The sequence below is a fragment of the Pholis gunnellus genome, assembly GCF_910591455.1.
Source record: "Pholis gunnellus genome assembly, chromosome: 22".
Taxonomy (NCBI): Eukaryota; Metazoa; Chordata; class Actinopteri; order Perciformes; family Pholidae; genus Pholis; species Pholis gunnellus.
In genome coordinates this window covers 13,592,874-13,616,104 of record NC_136549.1, presented here as the reverse complement: position 1 = coordinate 13,616,104, position 23,231 = coordinate 13,592,874, and the positions used below count along the sequence as shown (strand labels likewise).

Here is a 23,231-nt window from a genome sequence, read left to right as displayed (position 1 = left end):
CCATTTTCCTTTACTTAGCCTAAAAAAAATCCGATTTTGTTGAACATAAATCTCAGATTGTAACTTTGACAAAATTCCCAAAACAGTATAATGATGTCATTCCTTTGTTGGTAAAAAGAAAAAGTTTGTGTCTATTGTTGGTGTGCCCACATAACCAAATGAAATGAATAATTTGGAAACTGACGTCAGACGTGGGATCGCGTAGAATGGAGGACCTCGTGCACACTCGGGTAAACTCGGGTTGTTTCCGGACGGTGGGTTAAAGCCCCGCCCGCTTCATTCCTGCGTTGTTTGGGGACAGAAGGAAGATGGCGGCGGCCCCGCTGTACTGTGTCTGCCGGCAGCCCTACGATGTTAGCCGGTTTATGATCGAGTGCGACATCTGTAAAGACTGGTTCCACGGCAGGTACGTAGGCTATGATGCCTTTAAGGCACGCGGCTCGTTAGAAGCGACAAACACTGAGAGTTTATTGAAGAAAGGCGACGGCTCTCTGAGCGGTGTTGACTGGAAGCTAACTTAGCATGCTAACGCTAGCGGTGGGTTTTAAACCGTCTATTGACACGACTTTTGAGAAAGAAAGTAAGGTTTCTCTCTCTGAAAGCGGCTTGAAATTTGTCGGTTTTCCTGCCAATTAGACTACAAACACATGGCGTGTACATAGTGTATATAATTATGTTGATAATGAACGTTATTGACGCAAATAGAGCCCATAGAAAATAGTTTATATCTACTAGTATGTCGATCTATCAGGAGAGCGGTGTCAGTCATCGTGACATAGAAAGGCTGCATGTTTACCACATCTTTGTAGTCACTTCAGATGTAAGTGTAATGTTGATTTTAGGGGATTAAAATCCAGTTAACGTTCAACCACTTTGTGGCTTATAAATCGCAAATGGGCTTAAGTTAACGACAGGTCACTCGAGGTAATGGCAGCCACAGACATCTCAAATGTAACGTTACTTAAAACTTAATTTACGTGAGCTACATTCCCCAAACAACTTCTATTTTGTTTAGAGTACATCTATAGGTTATTGTTATATCTGACAAGTTAACTTTATATTTGAATATATATATACCAATATAGAGATGTGTATGTAATTTGTAGTTTTGTTATTTTGATGTGTTTTTGGTGGTTTACATTTAAGAAAGCACAAGGTTGAGAACAAGGAGCTTGTTATGGTCGGGGCTTTTTGATTGACAGCTTGAGAAATTTAAATCCCCCTTTAAGGCAGAGGAGGCACATGGCAGGGGACCCCTAGTGGTGAACAGGGGGATTATTTAAAGGTACCAGACAGACGCATGTCCCTGGGCTGCTTATGCTCGTGTTTTGTCCTATTTTCTCGTTTTTTTAATGTCCTAACCTCACTACATAAGTGGACCAGTGGTGTTGCAGATACCCTTTATGATTCATGTTGTGTGTGGGGGGGTTGGCTATGGCTGTCGAAATCATAATGACTATTTTGTTGTTGTGTAATAAAGCCTTTTTTTGTGTCTGAGCATGTATTTCATAATACAACGTCAGATTACAGATAGCATGTTCTAGTCCACACCGGTTACGGTGATGAACACCCTACGCAGTGGGGTCAAGATCATTCTGTACTGGTTTGGGGGTGACAGTGACCTAGTTGATTGTTATTTCTATTGAATGATTAGGTTTAACACCTTCATCGAGCACTATGAAGCCTGCTGAGGTGACTGTTCATTGTTCTGTTTGAGAGAGAAGGTTTCAGAGAAGATTTCATTGTACTGTATTGGACATTATTGTTGTCAAATAACCTGTCAGACCAGAACCAGAAAGAGCTGATGTTGTTTAACTTTCACGCTGCAATGCCCGTCAACGACTTGGACAAAATTGAAGACGTATGAATACCTTGAATCAGCCTATGTGGGCGTATCTCCACAGCAACTGTTTATGAATACAATAATCTGTTTTTTTGCTCGTGTTGGAATGACGGAAGCCGTTGCGTAACCACATTAAGTGCTCTGCCAAAAAACTTGGCAGCCAGAATTTGTGGCGAATCAAGACTGGCTGGCTGTGTGTCATATGCCAGCAAGTAAAGGAACAAATGTTGGAGCTTCCCCCCCCCATTGATGACTAATCAGCAAACACACACACACACACACAGAGCAGAGCTCCAAAACCAGCCACATTTCCTGTCTCTTTCCCACGAGGCTGGCCAGAAGGAAGGGGATATTCTCTGGCTGTGGACGATGGCACGCCGATGGAGTGGAAAGCTCAACCTCCCGGCGCCTGGTTGTCAGTTTGCTAGCTGTGTTTGTGTGGGGGACTTTGTCTCGCTGCCTGTTTTCAATCACCTGTATCTCGGTACACAGTACAGCTTGAGACTTTAACCGGATGAGGATGTGGGCATTGTTAGAACAACACTTTGTGGTTTATCTGTTTTGGAGTAGTGATCAGTGAGGTGAACTGGAAAGCAAAGAGATCACGTGTTGATACGGTGCTCTTAATTGCTTGCATATGTAGCCTCTTGTGTTGAAACACATGGCCCCTGAGTCTTTCTCACAATATACAGATACACTTCCCTGGTCGATCAGGGACCCACAAATAAGACTTTTATGACGTACAATTTAAAAGTCGTGGGATACATTTTTATACACGTTTATGTGTGACTGCTCATCACAGGTTTGATACGTCTATGAATCATGAAACTGGTCAAACAAACACTGATTTACCGCTAATCTTTAGAAGCTATAAAACTATCCACGATTTTTTTAAAAATGACACGTTTGTGTAGATTAATCATAAACATACTTTTTCTTCTATCCTCTCAATCCTCTTGCGACCCTGATTCATCATAGGTTGAGTACCATTGCCCTCAAGCACTCCTTTAGGGACAGAAACCCACTACCAGAGCCTATGGTTTAGATTACAAATGTTAGTTTGAACCCTGGTATTTACCATTTAGAGCCTCACCTAATTACAAGGCCTGCTTTTGTAAATGGACTGTTTCCCGTGCTTAAAGATGCCAATTTACGTCAACACTGTGGATGTTGGCTCGCTGGAAACCCTCACTGGGTCACGTCGGATCACAGGGTTTAACCCGCTGTAAGGTGTCAGCCACTCCAGTCAAGCCCGTCTGGTTTAGGTACAAACGGTGGGGGTGACTATAGACTAGCGGGGCTCAATGGGACAGGGGGAGTGATTGATGGGCGCTCCGGCTCGCCAAGTTCAATGCACGATCCGTCAATGTCGCACAGATTGTGAGCACACTAAAGAGAGATGGATAGCCTCTACAGAGTGCCTTTTTAGTGTTTACGTTAAGTGGATGGGTGAACGAGGGGAAGGATTCTTCTTCTTTTCTTTTTTTACCGTGGTTGGCCATGAAAGAAATGTTTCAGATCATCTGTTTAGATGTCTGATTTAGTTAATTGACCAAAATAAAGAGCTGCCTCACAGCTCCTGTTAAAAGCTATGTTTACGTTCATTAGCCAGGCTGACCCTGGGGGGAGGTAAACCGTGTTACAGCCAGCTTGATCAATGTTGATTAGGGGGTCAACAACCTTGTATATTGATTGGCAGTCAGATTGAATTATGATATTAAAGTAAGCACGTTATAGATGGTATTCAACTTAGTTTGGGTGTGGATTTGGATCTCTCTGTGCCATGTTGAATCCAAATCAATGGAAAAACTGTGAAGACCGAGTGAAATATAATGTGGACTGCAGCAGCAGACAGTCACAAGAGACTGATGACTTTGTAGGTTTTACTGGGGAACTGAGGCCCTTAAGACAACCATGTTGAAGACATGTGTGAAAGTAGAGCCTCAGTGCTCGGAGCCTCAGCGCAACTCTAACCTGCACCCAAAACGATTAAGTTGTTAAACCTCCCCGAGGCTCCCTGCCGCCCCATAAACAACAAAGCGATCCTCTTTTGTTGTTTACCAGCTCTGACTACAGAGAGGTCTCTTTCAAGCTGTAACCACTGCGGGGATGTCGGGTCGCTTTTACGCACAGTGAGCTGAAATGATTTAACCGGTACAGCCAAAATGACAGATCCCTATCCGTCTGTCAGGGCTCAGTGGCTCTTGCTGCCATCCAAGTCCAGCGCTGTTTATGTAAGCTCCGGTTGAGTGTATTTGGAAAAGAGCCGGAGGAGTCAGGTGCTCCTCTGGGGGCAGATAAAGAAAGCCAGGTGTGTTTAACTGCCCTCATCTCCTCTCTATCTCCGTCTCTACCACCCATCCATTAGGGATCTGCCAGTTCCCTAATGTAGGCGTGTCGCCGCCCCATGTAGAGCGGTTATTTAGAGCTGAAAATAATGGAGATGCCCGCCTCCAGGCTTTTGTGTTTCTGCACTGATCATGCAGGACAATGAACCCCTCACAGTGCATGCACTAATGAATAAGCCCTCTCAGTCACACAGGAAGGAGGCCCTTGATGAGAGGAAGTGGAGGGAGAGGGGCTGTTGATGGCAGGGGTTTAGCCAAGTACACACATCTCCTCTTATTCAGGAAGGGATGTTTTGCTTGGTAATCTGCTGCAATGCCGTCACAGAATAACCCTCCTGTCTCCAGTCTGGCGAGGCTTTTATCTTTGTGAGACACATTGGCTACTGTACGCTGCGTCACCCTCGACCACAATACGCTCTTGTTGTCGTACAGTACATGTGATAATGTCATTAAGGATTTAGACAACCCCCGTTCAGTTGCCTCCAATCTGATCCTCGCCACGATTGCTTTCCGAGTAACTGAGGAATGAGGTTCACGTTGGCGCAAGAAGTGTTTGCACACTTCGCAGTGATGCAATACATCATCAAGCCTGAGCAAGGCAGGAAATACTTGGCCCTCGTTTCCCTTTGAGTTGAGTTTCCTCCCCCCTCTTTTTACATTCTCTATCTCCAGGTCCACACAGTTTCACCAGCTTCAGCGCCTTGTTATGCATTAATCATTACAGGTTGACACGTTAGCTGAGTCAAGCCATTGTATGTGGCACAGTGCCCTGATTTCCCACTGTGGTATTACATAAAGGAAAGTACCGAGTGAGATGAGGACAACGAGGTCACCTCGGCTGAGCCCGACGTGGGCCGGCGGCAGCGAGCTGTGACTCATGCGTTCCTCCAGTGAACAGCCACATGTGAACCAAGATTCCTGATACACGAGCGAGGCTTAACACTGCAGCCAAGCACTCTTATTGTTGGTCACCCGCTTTGCTGACGTGCAGGAGCAGCAGTAGTTCTTAGCTTTTTTTTTGCCATTTCATATTTTTCTTTCTATGGATGTTGGAGGCAAGAAATAACTTGTGAATAATACAACTTAAAAGCCCACTTAATGGCAAATATAATATATATAATTATATATAATTGTCAGCATGACAAACACGATTTTTGCAGTGCAGCAAATAACAGCAGCAGGTTACATGTGGTAAATCGGAGCGAGGCAGCTACTGTCTATATCCTGTTAGTGCACCGGGGTGAATGGGGCCAGCATTCACACAATCTCACCACTTCCTGATGAGTTAATGGCCCCTCGGCTTTATTTCCTTTTACACAGTTTGCTGCAATTTCTTGTAGATCAAAGCGGATGGAAGGCTGGGGTCAGCTCTGTCCCTCCTGCAGGCGTTCACCTTTCCAAACCAGACAATATATCCACCACAAATCAATCATTTACAACCTATGCTAGCTGTCAAACTGGAGCTTCCACTGGCTCGAAGATGGTTTGAAGATGACACGTTTTAACTTTCATGTCAGTGTGCTTGCAGTTTTGTTATGCTTGCATATGGTTTGTTTACTTCTTAGGGTCAACCATCGCAATGCTAATGGGGCTTAGCGACATGTTTCTTAATTAGCCGAGTTAAAATCAAGCAGTGGAAGTGAAATAATTAAAAATATAATGTCAGATTAGGACGGTAGCTTGGTCTGATCGTGCTAGTAGTAACTAAACAGTATGAATGCTCTGAATGCGTCTCTTGACTGGCTTCTAATCAGATTTTCCAAACTGCATGTAGTCTATCCAAAGTTTTTATTGTGTTGATGTTCGTGCGTAGATATGGACACACCAATAAGTGTCTGAGCAAGTAAACAAAGAGCATGAAAAGCATAATGAACGTCTATCTCCAGGTCATGTGGGGACATACACTATGATCCCGTAGAACAGGTTTTATTCATTTTCATCAATAAAATCCCTTTAAAATGAGCATTATGGTGGCCTGTTGAGTACAGAGGGTCCTTTTGTGTGTGTGTGTGTGACCTCTCCCTCACATCACTTAACCATAAAAGTCACCTGTGCACGTGCTCAAGTCACACAAACATGCAGTTTTTTTCTAACTCTAAATAGCCATTCAGGCTGAATGGGAACTTGGTTGCTGTTGCTCCGGTATGCGACAGAGGAATTCCATGTGTGTTGGTGCCTGTGGTTTGGCTGCTGCGGGATAGTCGGGGGTAGCAGTATTAGTGACGCTGTTGCAGATTCATGGGCGAGAGCCATAACAAACCTCACTATCCGTGCAAGCAGTTGATCCTCAGCCAAGGGTTTGACCCAATTCTGCGGCCACATAATGACGGGAGAACGGGGTGAACCTCCCGTTAATCCAACTTGGGAGTGTTCATGTTTATTCCAAGACGGTTACTGGTAGCTGCTGAGTGATTTTGAAAATACATGTAATTGAGATTATTATGACTGCAATTGCAAGGGGGCGTGGCATTAACCAGGGCCTGCACCATGCTAGTGCCGTTGCATGATTGTTGTGCAAAGGCTTTGAAATGTGCTTGAGGTTTCCTGCTCCAGTGAGGCTGCAGTTGTCGAACATTTGTTTGGAAAATTGATCAGAGCGAAGGATATTTTCCAGACCCAAACATGCACAATCTCAGTTTGTTTATCCTGAAACTGTGACCCCTGACATCTCCTCTGGTAACGCACACGATGTTTGACAGTTTGGCATAAACTTGTATGTCAACTTGTCCCGTTCAGATACAATAAATCAATGGTCCCCACAGTGTTAGTCAACACTCCAAATCATGTTTTATGGGCAGGAGTTTTGACACCAAGTAAGCTATGCTGCAGTTGAAATATATTCTATGGGATAGGCTTGTGGGATAGATCGTGAATCGTGTTTAAACATGTTGGAAGAAGCATGAACTCGTTCTAACTGCGTCTCCTGTCCATCTCCAGCTGTGTGCAGGTAGAAGAGCATCATGCCGTGGATATCGATGTTTACCACTGTCCCAACTGTGATGTTGTACACGGACCCTCCCTGAGTGAGTACTGCTATTTGTCATTCTTGTGATGTTTCTTTTTCTGGTTTCTTACCTCAGCCCTAACATGTGTCCCATTCATCAAAACTGTCCTCTGATTCCACTCAGTTTCCCCCTCCCACCCCTGTCTTTGTAAGTCTGACTGGTCACGGGGGAAAAGAGACCCTCTGCAGTGTGACTCAAGTTTGGGTGGGGGATGGGTCAACCAGAGACAGCCCAGAGACAGCCCAGAGGGCAGACATTAACAGGCTAATTGAATGGTGTTGTAAGCCCTCCACTTCGATTGGACAAGCCCCTCCAGCCCCATCTCTGAGCTCAGGGTGTTGAGTAGTGAATTAATGTCGGTGACGTGCGTAATTTACCACTTTTATTGAAAGGACAAGCTTCAACAGGGCAACTGCATAATGAAATTAGCATGAAGCAACCCCCGTGAACCTCAGGTGTCTCTTGTTTGTTGCAGTGAAAAGGCGCAACAACGGCCACAGGCACGACTACACGGAGCCAGACGATGGATCGAAGCCGGTGCAGGCTGGCACCTCGGTGTTCGTCAAGGAGCTCCAGAACAGGACCTTCGCCAGGTAGATATCAATATAGACGCATGTAATACTTATAAATCACTTGACATGTCAACCACCAGGGGTTAAGCTTCGTTTCCCATCTGTTGAACTAGATAATGATGTCCTCATAGAGCTGGTTTAACACTTGAAGCTCATGACGTTGATGGCCATTGATGGATCACATCACAGTTCTTGCCGTCTCCACATGGTGTCTTCGTAGTCGCTGTGAAACTGTAACGTGTGGCTACGTGTTTGAGGAGGCGGTGTAGCCTGCAGTGTATAAATGGCACCTACATGTGGAGGCTCTGAAGCTACAACTGACTGCGTTTACTGAACTTGTTCTGATCTTGTTTTCAGCGGTGAGGAGATCATGATGCAGATGAAGGGAGAGCACGTGACAACCAGGTACCTGGAGAGACACGGCTTCAGCTACCCCATCGTGGTCACAGAGATGGAGGGCCTGGGACTCAAACTACCGGTCCCGACGTTCTCTGTCAAAGACGTGGAGCAGTACGTGGGTAAGGACACTTCATAAAGAACCCGTGGTTGTCCTTCGTGGACGGATGGTGGAAGGCACGGTAGCCTCGGTCTGCTTAAAAGCTAATGAAACCACCCAAACTCCAGCCTGCTAAGTGGCCCTCGCTGAGCAGGCGCCATCTGTGTGTCAATAAGAACAGGTTTCTAGGTTCATGGGGTTTTAACCCACTTATCGGGCATCAGGCGATGGCTGAATGAGTTCTAAATGAGCGATGGCTAAGCTTTCACTACCCTCTCTCTGACACTACGCTTCCTTGTCGAAGCGTCCTGCCACTTCCCGGCTCCTATTACAAGCCCATTAACAAGCCCGCTGGTGTTTTTATCATTAAGTTCAGATTACAGACTCCCCGTCTCACTTTATCGCTCCCTCCCATGCCCTATTGAGCATTAAGCCAAGGCACAGGTGTTGTGAGCAGGGACCGGGTGTCGGGTTACATTTCTTAGTTTGGAGATAATGGGACAACATGAGTGAACGCTGGTGTCTTCTAGGGTCTCTAAACGGTAGTGTAGTCAACATAGTCAATGAGCTAATGATCGGGCCGAGTGGCAGAGCATCAATGAGTGATCAGTGGAAGTCTTAATGATAGGACTGAACTTTGATTGATCCCAGAGGGGTTCAATACAAACGTTATCGTAAAAAGATGTCAAGTTTGGGACATGCTGGTTTAACTATATAATCGCTCTCTCGCTCTCTCTACACAACAGCAAGTTCTATGTTTTAAGGTACTTTATTGATTTTACAGATGTCGACCCACAACGATCAAATGTCTTTGCAGCTGACTTAACATACTTCCGCCGATGAAGAGTTTCTCTGTAGAAATACTGGATGTAAGCATCGGTTTGACTCCCGGCAGATAGTTTATTATTCCAGGCAGACGGTACACATCTGGGGGATCGCAAAACTACCTTTGAAGACGCTGCTGGATAACGCTTGAGAAACAGCATTTTGACTTTTTCCCACAAGGTTTGACTCTGAAACGCTTTGTGGATGAATTACGCAGCGCTGAGGTCACAGATGGGACTATGATACAACATGTTTATTATACAAAATATAAGGAAAGAAAACAAATGCACCTTCAATATTTGATAGTAACAATAATAAACGGTGCAATGCTATAGTGATAGTAAAGACCTGAAAACTGCAGTGTAGAGTTGAGGATTTTGCTGTATAAATTGATGATTAATACAAAATATATGACCTTAAATTGTTTTTAAATGGAAGCATTAAGAATGAGTTTCTAGTTAATGAGCTCTTTAACGTTACTGTGTGTCTCGAGCTGTGTTTGTGGTATTTGTCTTGCTGTTGGGTTTGTGGAGCTGGTGTTGTGAGCTTGGCGTTGTGCGGTTTCCAGGCAGCTTTGTCTCACTCCAGCTGTTCTCTGTCATCAGACGCTGGCCAGCTGGGCCTTCAGAGGTGCAAGTGTGTGTGTGTGTGTGTGTGTGTGTGTGTGTGTGTGTGAGTGAGTGAGTGAGTGAGTGAGGGGGGAGAACAGGCAAAGGGGTAATAAAAAAGAAAAAGGTGAGTGGGAGGGGTGTGGGTGAAATACAACAAGCAGCTGTCTCGCTACACACACTGCACCCCGGTCCTACTTCCGGCCCCATGTGTCACCAGAGTGTGATTTGTAGCGTTCCGACTGTTAGCTGCGTTTCGGCTTCTTTTTCCCTTTTTTAAAGCAGCTGTTTTCTGTCTCTTAAACACACCACATGAAGCCTATGCACACACGCTCTTTCTCACAGCAAGACGCGTCTTTACCTCTATGCTCGAGGTCTCCCACGCACGTATACATCTGCTTTGAACACAGCAGCCCTCTCACCTCCACCCACTCCTCCCCGGGGACCGGTGGTCTGGACAGATTGACAGATTGTCTCGCTTGCCTCCCTGTACTACCCCTCCCCGTGCTGCCATATTGGTGCCAGTTTCCCTCAGGGCTTGATCTCTAAAAGCACATGGAGATGCCAGCAGGCTGCTGACCCCAGTCAACCCCACGCCCACTCGCCAGCCAATTAAAAAAAGTTGAAGATGTTTTGCATTCAGGAGTCACTGACAACTGTACTTTCTCCATATATCATGTAGATTAAATGGTATGTATCTCCTATCTAGGTGGCAACAAAGTCATCGATGTGATAGACGTGGCACGGCAGGCGGACAGCAAGATGAAGCTCAGCGAGTTTATCAAGTATTACACCAGCCCGCATCGACCGAAGGTCCTCAACCTCATCAGCCTGGAGTTCTCCGACACCAAGTAAGGGTTCCAGTAAACACATTTTCCTATATTTAGACAACCAACTTTCTCAAAGTCTAACCTTCCTTTTTTGTTTCTGCCACTAAGGATGTCTGAGTTGGTGGAGGTTCCTGACGTGGCTCAGAAGATGTCCTGGGTAGAGAACTACTGGCCCGACGACTCCTTCTTCCCCAAGCCCTTTGTCCAGAAGTACTGCCTTATGGGGGTCAAGGACAGCTACACAGATTTCCACATAGACTTCGGAGGCACTTCTGTCTGGTACCACGTTCTCTGGGTGAGTGTCACCACGGCTGCCACGCTCAAAACACTCGCACCCTCAAAGTGTCCTTAAAGTGGGCCGAGTATCTAACTCCTCCTCTTCTTCTGCTCTGCAGGGTGAGAAGATCTTCTACTTGATCAAGCCCACTCCCGCCAACCTTGCACTATATGAGGCATGGAGCTCTTCGCCCAATCAGAGTGAAGTGTTCTTTGGGGACAAAGTGGAAAAGTGCTACAAGTGTGTCGTGCCCCGAGGAACCACCCTGCTCATCCCGACAGGTCTGTGGTGATGTTTATGCTCGTGTGAAGTGTTTTTTATGCGACTGTTGATCATCAGAGCTGAAAGAGCTCCAGTGCTGACATTTGTTCTAATGGAGGTCTTCAAACAAGAGCCGTCTCTGTGCCGTGGTTGAAGTCCTGTAAAACATCAAAAATATTGATTAACGCCAAGAAGGTGTTCAGGTCCTGAAAAACAGCCTTTTCAATGATTGTTTTTACAATCAATACAATTTACAGTCACAAAATCATGGTGTTGGTCACCCTTAGAGTCTTCTTGGATGATCTCCTACTTTGTGGTTTCCAAGCTCAACAACTGTCGGACACTCGGACACGTGTCACTAGCGTCGTATCATCGTAGTGGTTGCAGGACTATCCCGTCTGCACCAACCCGGCTGACATGTTGTAGGGATTTGTTTGTCTTTTCACATTCAAAAGTTAAAATAATTAGGCTTCCCATGGCTCTTGCCAGGAAAATACAGGCTTCTGGAAGGTCCTCTATCATTGCCAAGGGAAAATAACAGAGGAGGAATGTCTTCCTGAGCAACAACCCAAACAGTTCTTAATGATCATAATTTCAATGGAAAAATGAAGAGAACCAGTGCTCTTATGTAATATGATGAAAGAAGCGGTGACGCTGTAGATCACAGCTTTCCTTCTTGCATTCCTTTAACTAGCAGCGCTGCTGTCGGTAATTAGAAGTTGCGTTTCCAGACTAAAAAGATGTTTGTGTTTCGTGTCACTAAGTGAATATGACGTGCTTTGTGAAGCTAATGTCTCCAGTCATACTATTATCCATCCATCAGTCTCTCAATGGACTTCTTTAAGCCGACGGAGTTCCTATGCTCTCCCCGTGCAGCCGGACAGACAAAGCTCCGTTCAGCCCATCAACGGCTGGATGTCCTCAATCATTCTTCCAGTCGTGCTTTCTCAGCAGGCTCAAGCAGCATTTTAAAAGAGCGCTTTTGGGCAGAGAGGGTGTGGAGAGGTGGGAATTAAGTGGGGGTCAGAGAGCACAGTAGGTCAGTCAACCGGTGCATTATCAGGCCTGTCTATCAGCCTTACACCCACCCCCAGACTCTGCTTTCTCTCACTTTGTGTTGTATAAGGAGCACTGTTTATCTGAGTGGGAGCACATCATTGCAATAGACAACCTTATCTTTTTTTTAAAAGTCTTTTAAAGGAGGGTAAGAAGTTGTTTTTTGTGCGTACACATATGGGTCTTTAGTGCACAGTCAGGCATTTACGTGCTGTGAATATCTACATATATTCATGCAGATTCCCCATGAGTACGTATGTGATCAAGTGCCCACTATTAAGGTGTCAGTTTAGCTGTCTTCTCTTTAAGTTGTGGTGAGTCGGTCTGTGGGTGAGTTGTGTAAACATCAGTACTCTGGCGCCCCCTACAGGATGGATCCATGCGGTTCTCACCTCTCAGGATTGCATGGCGTTTGGAGGGAACTTCCTTCACAACCTCAATATTGGCATGCAGCTCAGGTAAACAGCTCAGATAACACAAAGAAATGACTTATGTTTATTTTTATTTAGTCTAGAAACATATTTGCTTTGTCATTAAAACAGATTTTGTGTTTTCATCTGTTGATTTGTAGGTGTTATGAAATGGAGCGTCGCCTGAAAACCCCAGACCTCTTTAAGTTTCCGTACTTCGAGGCCATCTGTTGGTATGTGGCCAAAAACCTGTTGGAAACGCTAAAAGGTGAGTCAAACGATAATATGTACAAAAACACGTGATATTAGATGTAAGGTAAAAGCTATACGTTTTATCTGACCTGTCGGGATAATAAAGACAAATAAAGCAAATGTTTAGTAGGAGCATCCCCTCATATATGTGACATAAATGGCTCTGTTTTCAACTCTGACAATAGTTTTTTTTTAAAAAGACATTTCAACAGAAGAAGTAACGTAAAGAAACGCTCAATACTTTGTTTTTTTCCTCCCAGAGCTACGAGAGGACAACTGTCCGCCACCAACGCACTTAGTGGAGGGAGTCAAGGCTTTAATCAGTGCTCTGAGGACCTGGTTGAAAAGAGAGGTGAGCAGTGTTCTCACGGTCATCATCGTCTCCGTATAGCTGCACCTGACTCCGCCTCGCATATCCACAGTCCAGATGGTTATTGTTCCGCAGTCGTCCCCACTGTTTGCTCTTATCTCCTGGATGTGTGTCAGTGGCCAACAACAGGCTTCTGTCTGTTCCCTTCTCCTGTCTGAATGTGGTCCGCTGTGGCTTTGCAGGTGACTGAGCCCACCAGTGAGGTACCAGACCATATCAGGCCGAACCATCTCATTAAAGAGCTGACCAAGGAAATCCGCTACCTGGAGGTGAGGATATAGGAGAAGGTTGGACCTTTTTAAGCCTGATGCAGGTGTTGATGTCGGCTCAGAGAGGAGCTACGGTTCTGGTTTTAAACATAAACTGGAATATGCAAAGTACACACACACTGTCTGTAAAGGAATTCGATTAGTGAAGAAAATAAATGTCATTAAATGCGTCTCACAAGCTCATTAAATTAGCAAATTCTAATGTTAAAAAAACAATTATGTTTAAATGTGGGCTGTATTTTCTTGAAGGCAATTTGTGAACTTGTGAACCAGTAAATTACGTATTAGTTTTGGTAGAAACGTGACTCCATTATGCTTTGTTTAAATGATCAGGAGGAACCAGTCGGTGGTAGCAAGCCAGTGAAATCTCAGGGAATCGGGTGTGGAGCAGCATCTGGATCAAGCGCCTGCCCGGCCACCCGCGCCACACTGGATAAGCTGTGCCAGGCCCGGCAGGCGAGAAGGGCCGCCAGGCGGCTGCGGGAGCAGCAGCGGCAGGCCCCCAAAATGCCCTCCAACCTGGACATCTTAGAGCGGCACACCAGGGAGGTGCTGAGGAGGCTGGAGGTGGGACCGCTAGAGGAGGTGAGCAGGCAGTGATTACTGACCGTGGCACTTAAAAAGCAATGTTGTAGATGCTCCTTTTAGTTTAAACATATGGACTAAAAGATGTTATGGTTTATGTTTATTGACTGAGGCTGATCTACTCTACTTAGGATGCTGCCTTCTGTGCCAAGGTCCGTGGGAAGCTCAACAAAGTGTCAACTGCATCAGCAGCGGCGGAGTCTTTAGAGGACAACCACCTACGGCTAATGCTGGTCAACGGCAGAATCATCAGGTGAAAGCTCACTTCTCTTTGGTCAACACAGCGATGTTTGTGCTTCTTAGAAGTAAAAGCTTGGCGGTCATTCATTCTGTGTAAATGTAAAATCCTTCCAGAGAAAGTCTTAGGCACAAACTCAAAGAACTGCTTTTGATAACTTAGTATAAATGATACTAGAAACTAGAGTCAGAAAGAACAATAACAGGAAACAGGAAATGAAAACTTCAATTGCTGTTGTTTTTAAGAGACAAAGAGGTTTACTGATGTGAATCTTTCTATTCTATAGCTCAGATTCTTTATATTTTATGGTGAAATTATATTGTTTGGATCTTTGTGTGTGTGTGTGTGTGTGTGTAGAGATGTGAGGCGAGCAGCCAGCAGCCCGGTGAAGACGGAGGGTGAACGGTCTGTTGGCCCACCAAAGAGTTGTGTGAAGTCTGAGAGGACACAGGACAGTCAAGAGAAACCCACACTCCTCAGTAAGTCACCAGGGGCTGTTAATATTTATTATAATTATTAAACGTATATTTTAGCATTGTAGGGTCATCATCAATGTCTTAAACTTACGGTGCTCCTCTGTTTCTCAGGTGGTCTGGAGAGGGTGAAGACTGAACTCAGGGAAGAAGTCTCCGGACACTCCAGTGTGTCGGACACGGATTCAGACAGCGACTCTCCCTCAGAGGTTATTGATTATGTGTTATGGGTTATTGATTATGTGTTTAATTAATTCATGTATTGGTTTATTTAACATGGACAGAGCAAATTACATTGCTGTAAATGCACAATGTTTACGTACCTTTTAATTGAAAGTTATTGAAATAGCTTAAAAGCGTGCAGAGTAATAATAGAAAGAGAAGAGGATATTTATGTTAAATGTCACATAGTACATAATTAAAAAATGCAACACAGAAGCAGACAGATTCTGTCAGCTACAAATACAACACATGGAATGCATAAATCACTCTGACACAATATAAGCAAAGCCACAATTAAAAGACCTGCATGCAGGTACAGAATAGTCAAAGCTGGAAAGTGATGAATTAAATGTTTTGTATATAGTCACAGAATTACAAATGCAACAGCGTGCTGTAAGGACACACAAATACTCCACGTCTATCTGACTCTTCGTGATATAACTGATGCGTCCTTTCTAATAAATCTTTTTTCCACTGTAGCGTAAAGCGTTGTCATCGTCCTCGTCGTCCTCGTCATCGTCCTCGTCATCATCGTCATCGTCGTCCTCTTCTGACGAGGATTCAGGGAGTTCCCAGGAGGAAGAGGATGACGAGGAGAGGAGCTCCTCTCAGCAGAGAGGCTCAGGCCACACCATAGAGCTGGACCCGTCTGGCCAGAAACTCAGGCACAAACACAAACCACTCAAACGGTGAGAAACGCAGTCAAAGATGCTGTACGTGGTCCCGTCATGGCTCCCCCGTGTGTTATTTGACGGTAAATAATCGAATCCTTGCTGCTTCTTGCAGAGAACGTCCTACCTCACCCAGCACAGAAGAGGCCATTCAGGGGATGCTGTCTATGGCCGGTCTGCTGTGCTCCTCCAAGCCGGAGAAGGTGGCCTCGTCCCAGGAGTCCTGGTGGTCCAACTCCAGCCAGTGCTCGCCGCTGGAGCAGAGGGAGGAGGCGCAGCACCAGCACCGACTGCAAGGGGACAACAGCCCGATGGACAGCCAGGGCAACAGCAGCGAGGCCTGGGACAATCGGGGGCTGCCCAGCCCCCTCAGCCGGAGCCACGGCGGCAGCCCAGAGGCAGACTACCAGTACTGTGACCCCTCAATGTCTCCACCGCTGCACCCGTCCAAGAGGCAAGCCCCCAACCCCCTACCCATCAGCAATCAGGCCACAAAAGGTTTGGAAGTCAAGAGTTTTACTTCTTGTTGTGTCTGTGCAGAATGATGTCTGTGCAGAGTTTCTTATCGTCTGCTGAAGTTTCTCTCTGTGCTCACATTAAATCTGAATCGGACATGTGCATGTATGAAACTATTTGGGAAGCTGGTCGTAGTTTAAGATGCAACAAACTCAAGTGGAAAAGAGACATCTTTTGTCCAACAGTATTTACATTTCTAAATGTTTCTATTTCATATGTTGGACTTGGTAATTTGACTTTCTGTTCAATCAGAATTTTAAAACATGTCTCGAAGGGAACAATGGGAATCGTTTTAGATTTTTTTAAAATGTGTGGAGGGATTGATGAGCAGTGTTGATGCTAAACTGGATAAAAGTAGATTGATTATCAGAATTGTTGCAGATATACATTTATTCAATGTATCATTTGAAGCAAAAATGCAAGAAATTCACTGATTTTAGTTTCTAAAATGTGAATATTGAATATAGTAAACGGGGTAAACTATATTTCGGGGACTGTTAATGTGTCGTCTTGTGCTTTAGTTAATTGTGATGAGCTTTACCAAATATTCTTTGTTTACAGCACTAGTAGACGTGCATTGCACATTCTCTCCTTATGCTTATTTCTAATGCTGTTCTCCTTTTTGGTTTCTTTCTTTTCTTTTTTTCAGGCAAGCGGCCCAAAAAGGGAATGGCCACAGCCAAGCAGAGACTGGGGAAGATCCTGAAACTCAACGGACACAATCGTGTGTTTGTGTAACAATTCAACTTTTTCAAAAATGATGCGTGCGGAAGGAAGGAAAAGGAAACAAAAGAAACTTTGGTGCGTTTGTTCCCAGAAAAACAAAGACAAACGCACTGCCTGAGGACGACCGTAACCGAACGAATCTTGACACGTACAACACGCTCACTGTGCATGCTTAGGAGACAGGGTATTGGATTTTAAATAAAGCAAGTGCACGACTTCACCCACAAGCACACTAAGAACAAAACAGAAAGGAGCTACGGGAAGCAGAGAGGGACAAGCATGTTGTGAAACATTCTGCTGCAGGGAAACGGTGGACTGAAGCTCCTGCGGGCATTTTAAATGGACAAATGAGATGTAGGAGGTCTACCAAACGAACAACTAAAATACTTAATGATGCCAAGATCACCCGCATCATATTTTAATATTTCCCCTCTCTGCTGAAAGCACCCTCCCCCCCCTCCCCCCCCCCCCCCCCCGCACAACCTTTACTTGCTCATTGCTGTCTGTGACAAACTGAACAGGACGGAGGAGCAGATGAAACGGAGCTGTATGTATTTTGCAAGTTTTTATTATTATTTTCCTCTGGATCTGGAAACGAGGTGCTAAGGAGGACGCGGTGAACTGAACTTTCTACACGGTGCTTATTGTTTGTACTTTCCTCCACTCATGCTTGTCTTCCCCCCACCTCCCCTTATCTCAATCACACCAGCAATAATGACTTTGAGGAGCGAGGAAAGAGTGAGAGGCAGCAGTTTGGTGCGTTCTTCCCAGATTCTTCTATTTGTAGAAAAATCCAAATAAGGTGCATTACGGACTTGCACAATTTAGTGCAAAATACTCAAATCTGCACTATGTTTTGATAGAGGGGAGATTCTGAGCTGCTCAAAGTGCTGCCTCTGAATTTGTTTAAAATAGGAATTACGAGTCAGTCGCTCGGTCCAAAAAAACCCGAAGACGACGGATGACGTGTGATATCCTGCTTAATTTATTTGTTTTTTTAACGTTATTTTTATGGATTCTGAATGATGTATTTATTAATTGAAAGAGATAATGATTTTATTATATTTTGACCCTAAAGCCTCAGCTATTGAGTTTTTTTTCCTTTTTTATAGGGTTAATTTTCTCTTTTCCTCTTTAACACATGCTTTTTGTAAATGTGGATGTTTTAGAGTTCTGTTGAGTAGCAATTTATCTACAAATCTTTTCTTACCTTCTATTTTGTCACAACCCTTTTCTCCCAGTTGAATAGTGTTGATTCTCGTGTGTCCTGGTTTCCTCTAGAGGTGTTGGGGCTTCGTGCGAATAGAAACTAGGTTAGGTTGAGAAACGTGAACTTCCATATTTACACCTGAAGCTTTTTCAACTAGTGCCAGTTATCATTTAGCAAAAAAAAAAACAACCCACAAGTATTCTGAGCCACTGTGGTCGAAGGGAACTTCAGTAGGATGAGTGAGATTTTTCCTTAAAAAAAAAAAAAAAAAAAAGACAAAAAAATTCCAGTGCTGATGTGCGATGTTTCTCTCGGGGTGCGCAGTTCTTCACTCTCAGGGAATGATGCCATGGACACAACCTTCGATTAACCCACCAGCCACGATGTTCTCAGCACTCACTCGAGACTTTAAAAGATTCACTTCCTGCTTTGGAGTTTCTTAGGTTTGTTTTCAAGTTGTAATTACAAGCCAGTCAGTCATTGTAACTTTAGGCTAGCTTTTACAACTTCTGTTGTCCCCCACTGCTTCTTAACACACGTTCAGCTCAGTGTTAGCTTGTTAGGTGGACTCTAGGAGACTTTACACCCAGGCTTACTGTTGCCAAGTAGATTCCAGGAGACTTTGAAAGCTTTGCTCAGGTTGACTTTAAATGCACATGACCTTCAGTCATTAAAGGCCTGGTGGTGTTTCACGTAATCCTAACACAAAGAACCAACTGAAAAAAATAGCATTAATCACATTGCCAGACTGATTTCCTCCTTTTCTTACACTACACTTTTTGAACTTTTTGCATGTCATGTCATTGAAAACACGAGCTGGCCCGCAGGCAGGGTTTGTATTAAGCTGTAGTATTCATCGTACACAATCTGTCCCTTCTTTGCTTTTATATGCAGCTTTCTTGGCATTTGTGTTATGTGCGTTGGTTCTTATGTTTCCCCCCCCAGATTTAAATGGCTTATGATTTAAAATATACAAACACTGGCTAACTGTGACACTGTTAATGCATTGCATTTTGTTTCTGCAATTCGAAAATTGCGTGTAAATAAAAAAAAAACTAATGAAATAATATGCTGTCTTTTTGTCAAGCCCGATCCAACACTGTAGATGTTAAAGTTTAGACCATATTATACTGTGGTTTTATATAAAAAAATAAACCCATTTGACATATTTAAAGATAGTTTTATTAGTCTATGTACAACACTGACTTTCAGAATATCCTGAAGATTCCCACAAAGACTTATCCAGCAGCTTGAATCCCTCGTGATCTACAGACAAAAGATGACAAAATGTTTACAGCAGTGGACAAAATGGAAAAAAAGTAAACTACTCTGTTGCCAATTCATTAGGTACACCTATCTTAAACTAACAGTGTAACACTACAGTCCTGCCACAAATCCTCCTTCATGAAACTTAAAATGTTTAGTTTCGGAGGTGTTGATTCAACTGTATGATCATTTGAGGCTGTAGTTTGTGGTACTATTGATTATTAAATACAGGGAGGTATTTCAACTGAACACAAAATGCACCAACAAAAGAGGGAGTTACATTTAAAAGTGCAGTTTTCTTTCAATTAACTAAAAATATCCCTGAGTGCAACATTGCAATCTTTCATAATGTGTATCATTTATATTAAGTTGAAATTGCTATTATGATAAATATTGATATTGTGCAACTCTATTCCTAATCTAAGGAGAGCTAAAACAACAAAGGCTTATATGTTGATAATAAATGATAAGACATGCACATAAACCTTTTTATAGCATCATAAAATATTTGGATAAAGTGGAACCGTTTTTCAAAGTGAACCAAACTTTCTCTACATTTGGATTACATATTATGGAAGTAAAAATGATTGTCCCCATTGATTACTGTACCAGTGCTCATTTAAGCAAAGGAAACTGAAGAAATCACCTCATTCCTCGTCATCTGCTGGGATTCCAAGCTCCTCGTCTGTCCATGCTGAGGAGTCAGGCCAGGGGAAGTGACCCTACAGAAGAGGCAAGAACCTTCATTTAACATTCACATTTTAAATTAATAGATGTTGTTCCTGTCAGGTTTGTACAGTATGGCCTACTGTAGATAAACTAGCAACAGTACAAAGTACACAAATTAAGTACAGTCTAATTTCGGTTTACCTTTTTCTGATTCTAACAACTTTCCTTCTCCTCTGCGTTTTAAATTCATCAGACTAAAATTGTTTTGCTTTAAGATACATTTCCCACACTGTAACGTTACTTAGTTACTTTCCCCCACTGCATCCACCTGCAGTATAGTGTCTGGAGGGCTGGACAGTGTGTACTAGTACACGTTTACTTACCAGGACTGCATCAGGGTCGTGCCAGCAGTGCCAAAGGATCCAGAACCACATGGCACCGCTCAGGAGCTCGGACTCGAACTTCTGTTTCTTCGTTATCTGAGGATATTGCCTGTACTGGGGCTCGATGTGCGGTCCACCGCCAGCCCTAAAACATAATAAAAAAACACAATTAAAGTCCTTGTTACGGCAATATTAGATCATTTGGAATATAGACTGTCATTTAAGACAGTGTTCAATGTTTAAAGAACTTAAATATTTCTAGTTTACCATTGTGTTAGCAAGTGTTTTTCTATAGCTAAAGATGCTAGCAGGCTTGACAATACTTACTTTCTGGTCGTTATTCTTTGCGTACCGCGTCTGAGGAGCTGACTTCCGGTCCGAAGGACTCCCAACGCCCGCCCAAAAGAAGACATGGTTGCTAATTTAGCAAAACACCAGTCTTATTTTTGGTTATTTGTTGAGATTTCCTTGAAGAACTGCCCTGTACGTTGAGGAGTCACCTTCTCCCCTTGTCAATAAACGACCTCCCAACAACGAGGGATGTGATTGGACAGAGTGTGACCACATCCGTTGTTTCTCTGTGCTGATTGGTTGATCTGCTAACAACTTGAACATACAGCGCCCCCGTGTGGTCTCCAAGAGACTTTCCCTTTGAGTTCTGCTGTCAATTATTTATTATAGTTTTTATATTATAATATATAATAACGTTTTTTTTATTGTATAGTTATAGCTAATTGTAGGTACTTATATTTTAACATACACATTAATGCATTAGTAATATGAATCCAACAACTTTATATATATATATATATATATATATATATATATATATATATATATAATAGTAAAACACTGACAGGGACTATTTCTGCAGGATGAGTACTTTTACTTGAATTTTGCTGATAATACTTAAATACCTTTACTTTAATATGGCTTTGCATGTAGGATTTTGACTTGTATTGGAGTACTTTCAGTGTGGTATTGTACCTGAATACTTCTTCCACCTCTGAAACATGACACGCATTGACTAAGTTAGCTGATAGTTACTGTTTTCTGTATTTCATTTAGACACAAACAGTTGGAACACTGAGTTGTTTACCTATTTTCTATGTTATGCTACCATTGGGTCACAACGTTTGTTCATCTTTTTATATTACTGAGGTCATAATTGTCAGAACAAATCAAGTTTTTATCAATTCGTATTCAACACTTGTTTATTTAAATAAAACTTCACACTCAAGGGCAGGTACACAAAATAACTCTTGGTTATAATACAAACAAATATACATCACGTTGATAAAAACGGGAAACATATCTGCCAGTAATTTCGTCCGTTTTGCCTGCACGATCCACTAGATGGGGTCAAAAGCTAAAACAAAGCGGGCAAATGGCGATCTACTGTTGTATATGACCGTTTATCCTCTTTAAGGGGACGACATCGTATAGTGTGAAAAGTGGAGGAGGAACATTAAGTGCTTATGTAACTGGGTTATACAGAGAAGAGAGTGTATTTAAACAAGAACGCCATCTTCTCGTGATGTGAAACAGGAAATAATAACATTGTGGCGAGAACGCGCACGGTGGTGCCGCCGCCCAAGAGTGCGCGACCTCGACCCGTGCGTGCGCTTAAAGAAAGGAATCCTCGACGCCATCTTGTTCCCAGTCCACAACGGTAAAAATGTGGTTTAACGACAGGAAGTCGTTTTTATCGTCAGACGCAAACGGTCAAATGTCCCACTCCATGTGCAAAACACAAGCCGTTATGTCGACTCATCTACATTTTACCCACCGGGAAGCCTCTTCGCATATATAAATACACACGGTACGTTGTTACCTAATGGCGCCTGGTCGTCGATGCTCTCCGGTTGCGCCCCTCTCCCCTCACAGCTCAGATCCCGCCCACAAAACACTATCTACATGATGTCATCGGAAACCAACCATTTCTCAACAAAAAAAATACAAATTTTCATCGATTTGTTTCTAAACCTCCAATTAAATGTGCGTCATTATCTTAACAAAGAGAGAGGTCAGATCATCTTCAGACCGAAAACGCGGATATGGGCACAACTGTCATGGATAAATGTGATCCTCTCCGAAAAAAATACTGGTTTCATCGCTGCGTCCTCGTCTACGAACGTTTCCGTTAGGGTAACGGGTGACGGTGGCTCGAGCGGCCCAACTTTTACCTCCGTCCTCCCGCAAGTTTATTTCAAACAACCTCGCCGCCCGTGCACCAGCAATTTGCAGGGTTTTGCAGCGGTCCTGCACGAATGCGCATGCGCGGGGGGATGCGGTTTCGGGTGGGGGGAGGGGTCAATAAATGGAAACGATGAGAACATCCTCTCTCAAACAAATGATGTCAAAGGGATTTCTACAGACATATTTGTGGAGATTTGACACTGACTGATTTACACTCAACAATAAAGCTGTCGGGAAGATTGCTAGAATCATTATTGTGTTGTGTGTTAAACATGTCAGAGCTCATGTGAGGTTGTTAAATAAATCCAAAGGGTTGTAAATTGAAAGTACTAGACAGCTGATAACACAGACAAACAAATCATATTTTACACATGCTTTGATTTGGGATTTCTTGAGTGAGTGAAGTGAAATTGTTTATCTTACGAATTATTGACAAGCAGATATTTGCATGTATCAAACATGTAGGATTTAGTGTGCGTGTTTTATTATGTATGATCTGCTATCTTTATTCTTGATGTACTGTTAATGGTCAGTGTTTAATGGGTACCACCTCCTAACATCAGTTCAATAAACAAAATACTGCTCTTGTGTAAGGGGTTACATAACAGCTTAGTTGCCTCCTCCTGTGTTGGGTAGTTGATGGAGGTGCTT

The 23,231-nt window shown here is 43.5% G+C and overlaps 2 protein-coding genes across 2 annotated transcripts; one reads left to right on the top strand and one right to left on the bottom strand.

Moving 5' to 3' along the window:
• The first annotated feature begins 272 nt into the window (after positions 1–272).
• kdm7aa (lysine (K)-specific demethylase 7Aa) lies at positions 273–19,097 on the top strand. Its single transcript, XM_079183501.1, has 18 exons — positions 273–406; positions 7,129–7,214; positions 7,672–7,789; positions 8,126–8,286; positions 10,407–10,548; positions 10,636–10,822; positions 10,923–11,085; positions 12,492–12,579; positions 12,693–12,799; positions 13,044–13,135; positions 13,336–13,422; positions 13,756–14,007; positions 14,139–14,260; positions 14,603–14,724; positions 14,833–14,927; positions 15,421–15,629; positions 15,727–16,109; positions 16,777–19,097. The coding sequence occupies exons 1-18, from the start codon at positions 309–311 to the stop codon at positions 16,863–16,865; spliced, it is 2,601 nt and encodes an 866-aa protein (XP_079039627.1). The 5' UTR covers positions 273–308; the 3' UTR covers positions 16,866–19,097.
• A 125-nt stretch (positions 19,098–19,222) lies between these two features.
• ndufb2 (NADH:ubiquinone oxidoreductase subunit B2) lies at positions 19,223–20,900 on the bottom strand. Its single transcript, XM_079183428.1, has 4 exons — positions 20,709–20,900; positions 20,382–20,526; positions 19,976–20,051; positions 19,223–19,329 (listed from the first exon to the last, which is right to left on the bottom strand). The coding sequence occupies exons 1-3, from the start codon at positions 20,792–20,794 to the stop codon at positions 19,977–19,979; spliced, it is 306 nt and encodes a 101-aa protein (XP_079039554.1). The 5' UTR covers positions 20,795–20,900; the 3' UTR covers positions 19,223–19,329; position 19,976.
• Between the last annotated feature and the right edge of the window lie 2,331 nt (positions 20,901–23,231).

What these genes read in the sequence shown, in the direction of transcription:
- ndufb2 (XM_079183428.1), bottom strand. Translation starts at nt 20,794, where the DNA reads ATGTCTTCTTTTGGGCGGGCGTTGGGAGTCCTTCGGACCGGAAGTCAG. An exon ending in CAAAGAATAACGACCAGAAA is followed by an intron (nt 20,527 to 20,708) that starts GTAAGTATTGTC and finishes ATTATGTTTTAG; the next exon opens with GGCTGGCGGTGGACCGCACA. An exon ending in ACGACCCTGATGCAGTCCTG is followed by an intron (nt 20,052 to 20,381) that starts GTAAGTAAACGT and finishes CCTCTTCTGTAG; the next exon opens with GGTCACTTCCCCTGGCCTGA.
- kdm7aa (XM_079183501.1), top strand. Translation starts at nt 309, where the DNA reads ATGGCGGCGGCCCCGCTGTACTGTGTCTGCCGGCAGCCCTACGATGTT. An exon ending in AATATTGGCATGCAGCTCAG is followed by an intron (nt 12,580 to 12,692) that starts GTAAACAGCTCA and finishes GTTGATTTGTAG; the next exon opens with GTGTTATGAAATGGAGCGTC. An exon ending in AGGTGGGACCGCTAGAGGAG is followed by an intron (nt 14,008 to 14,138) that starts GTGAGCAGGCAG and finishes TACTCTACTTAG; the next exon opens with GATGCTGCCTTCTGTGCCAA.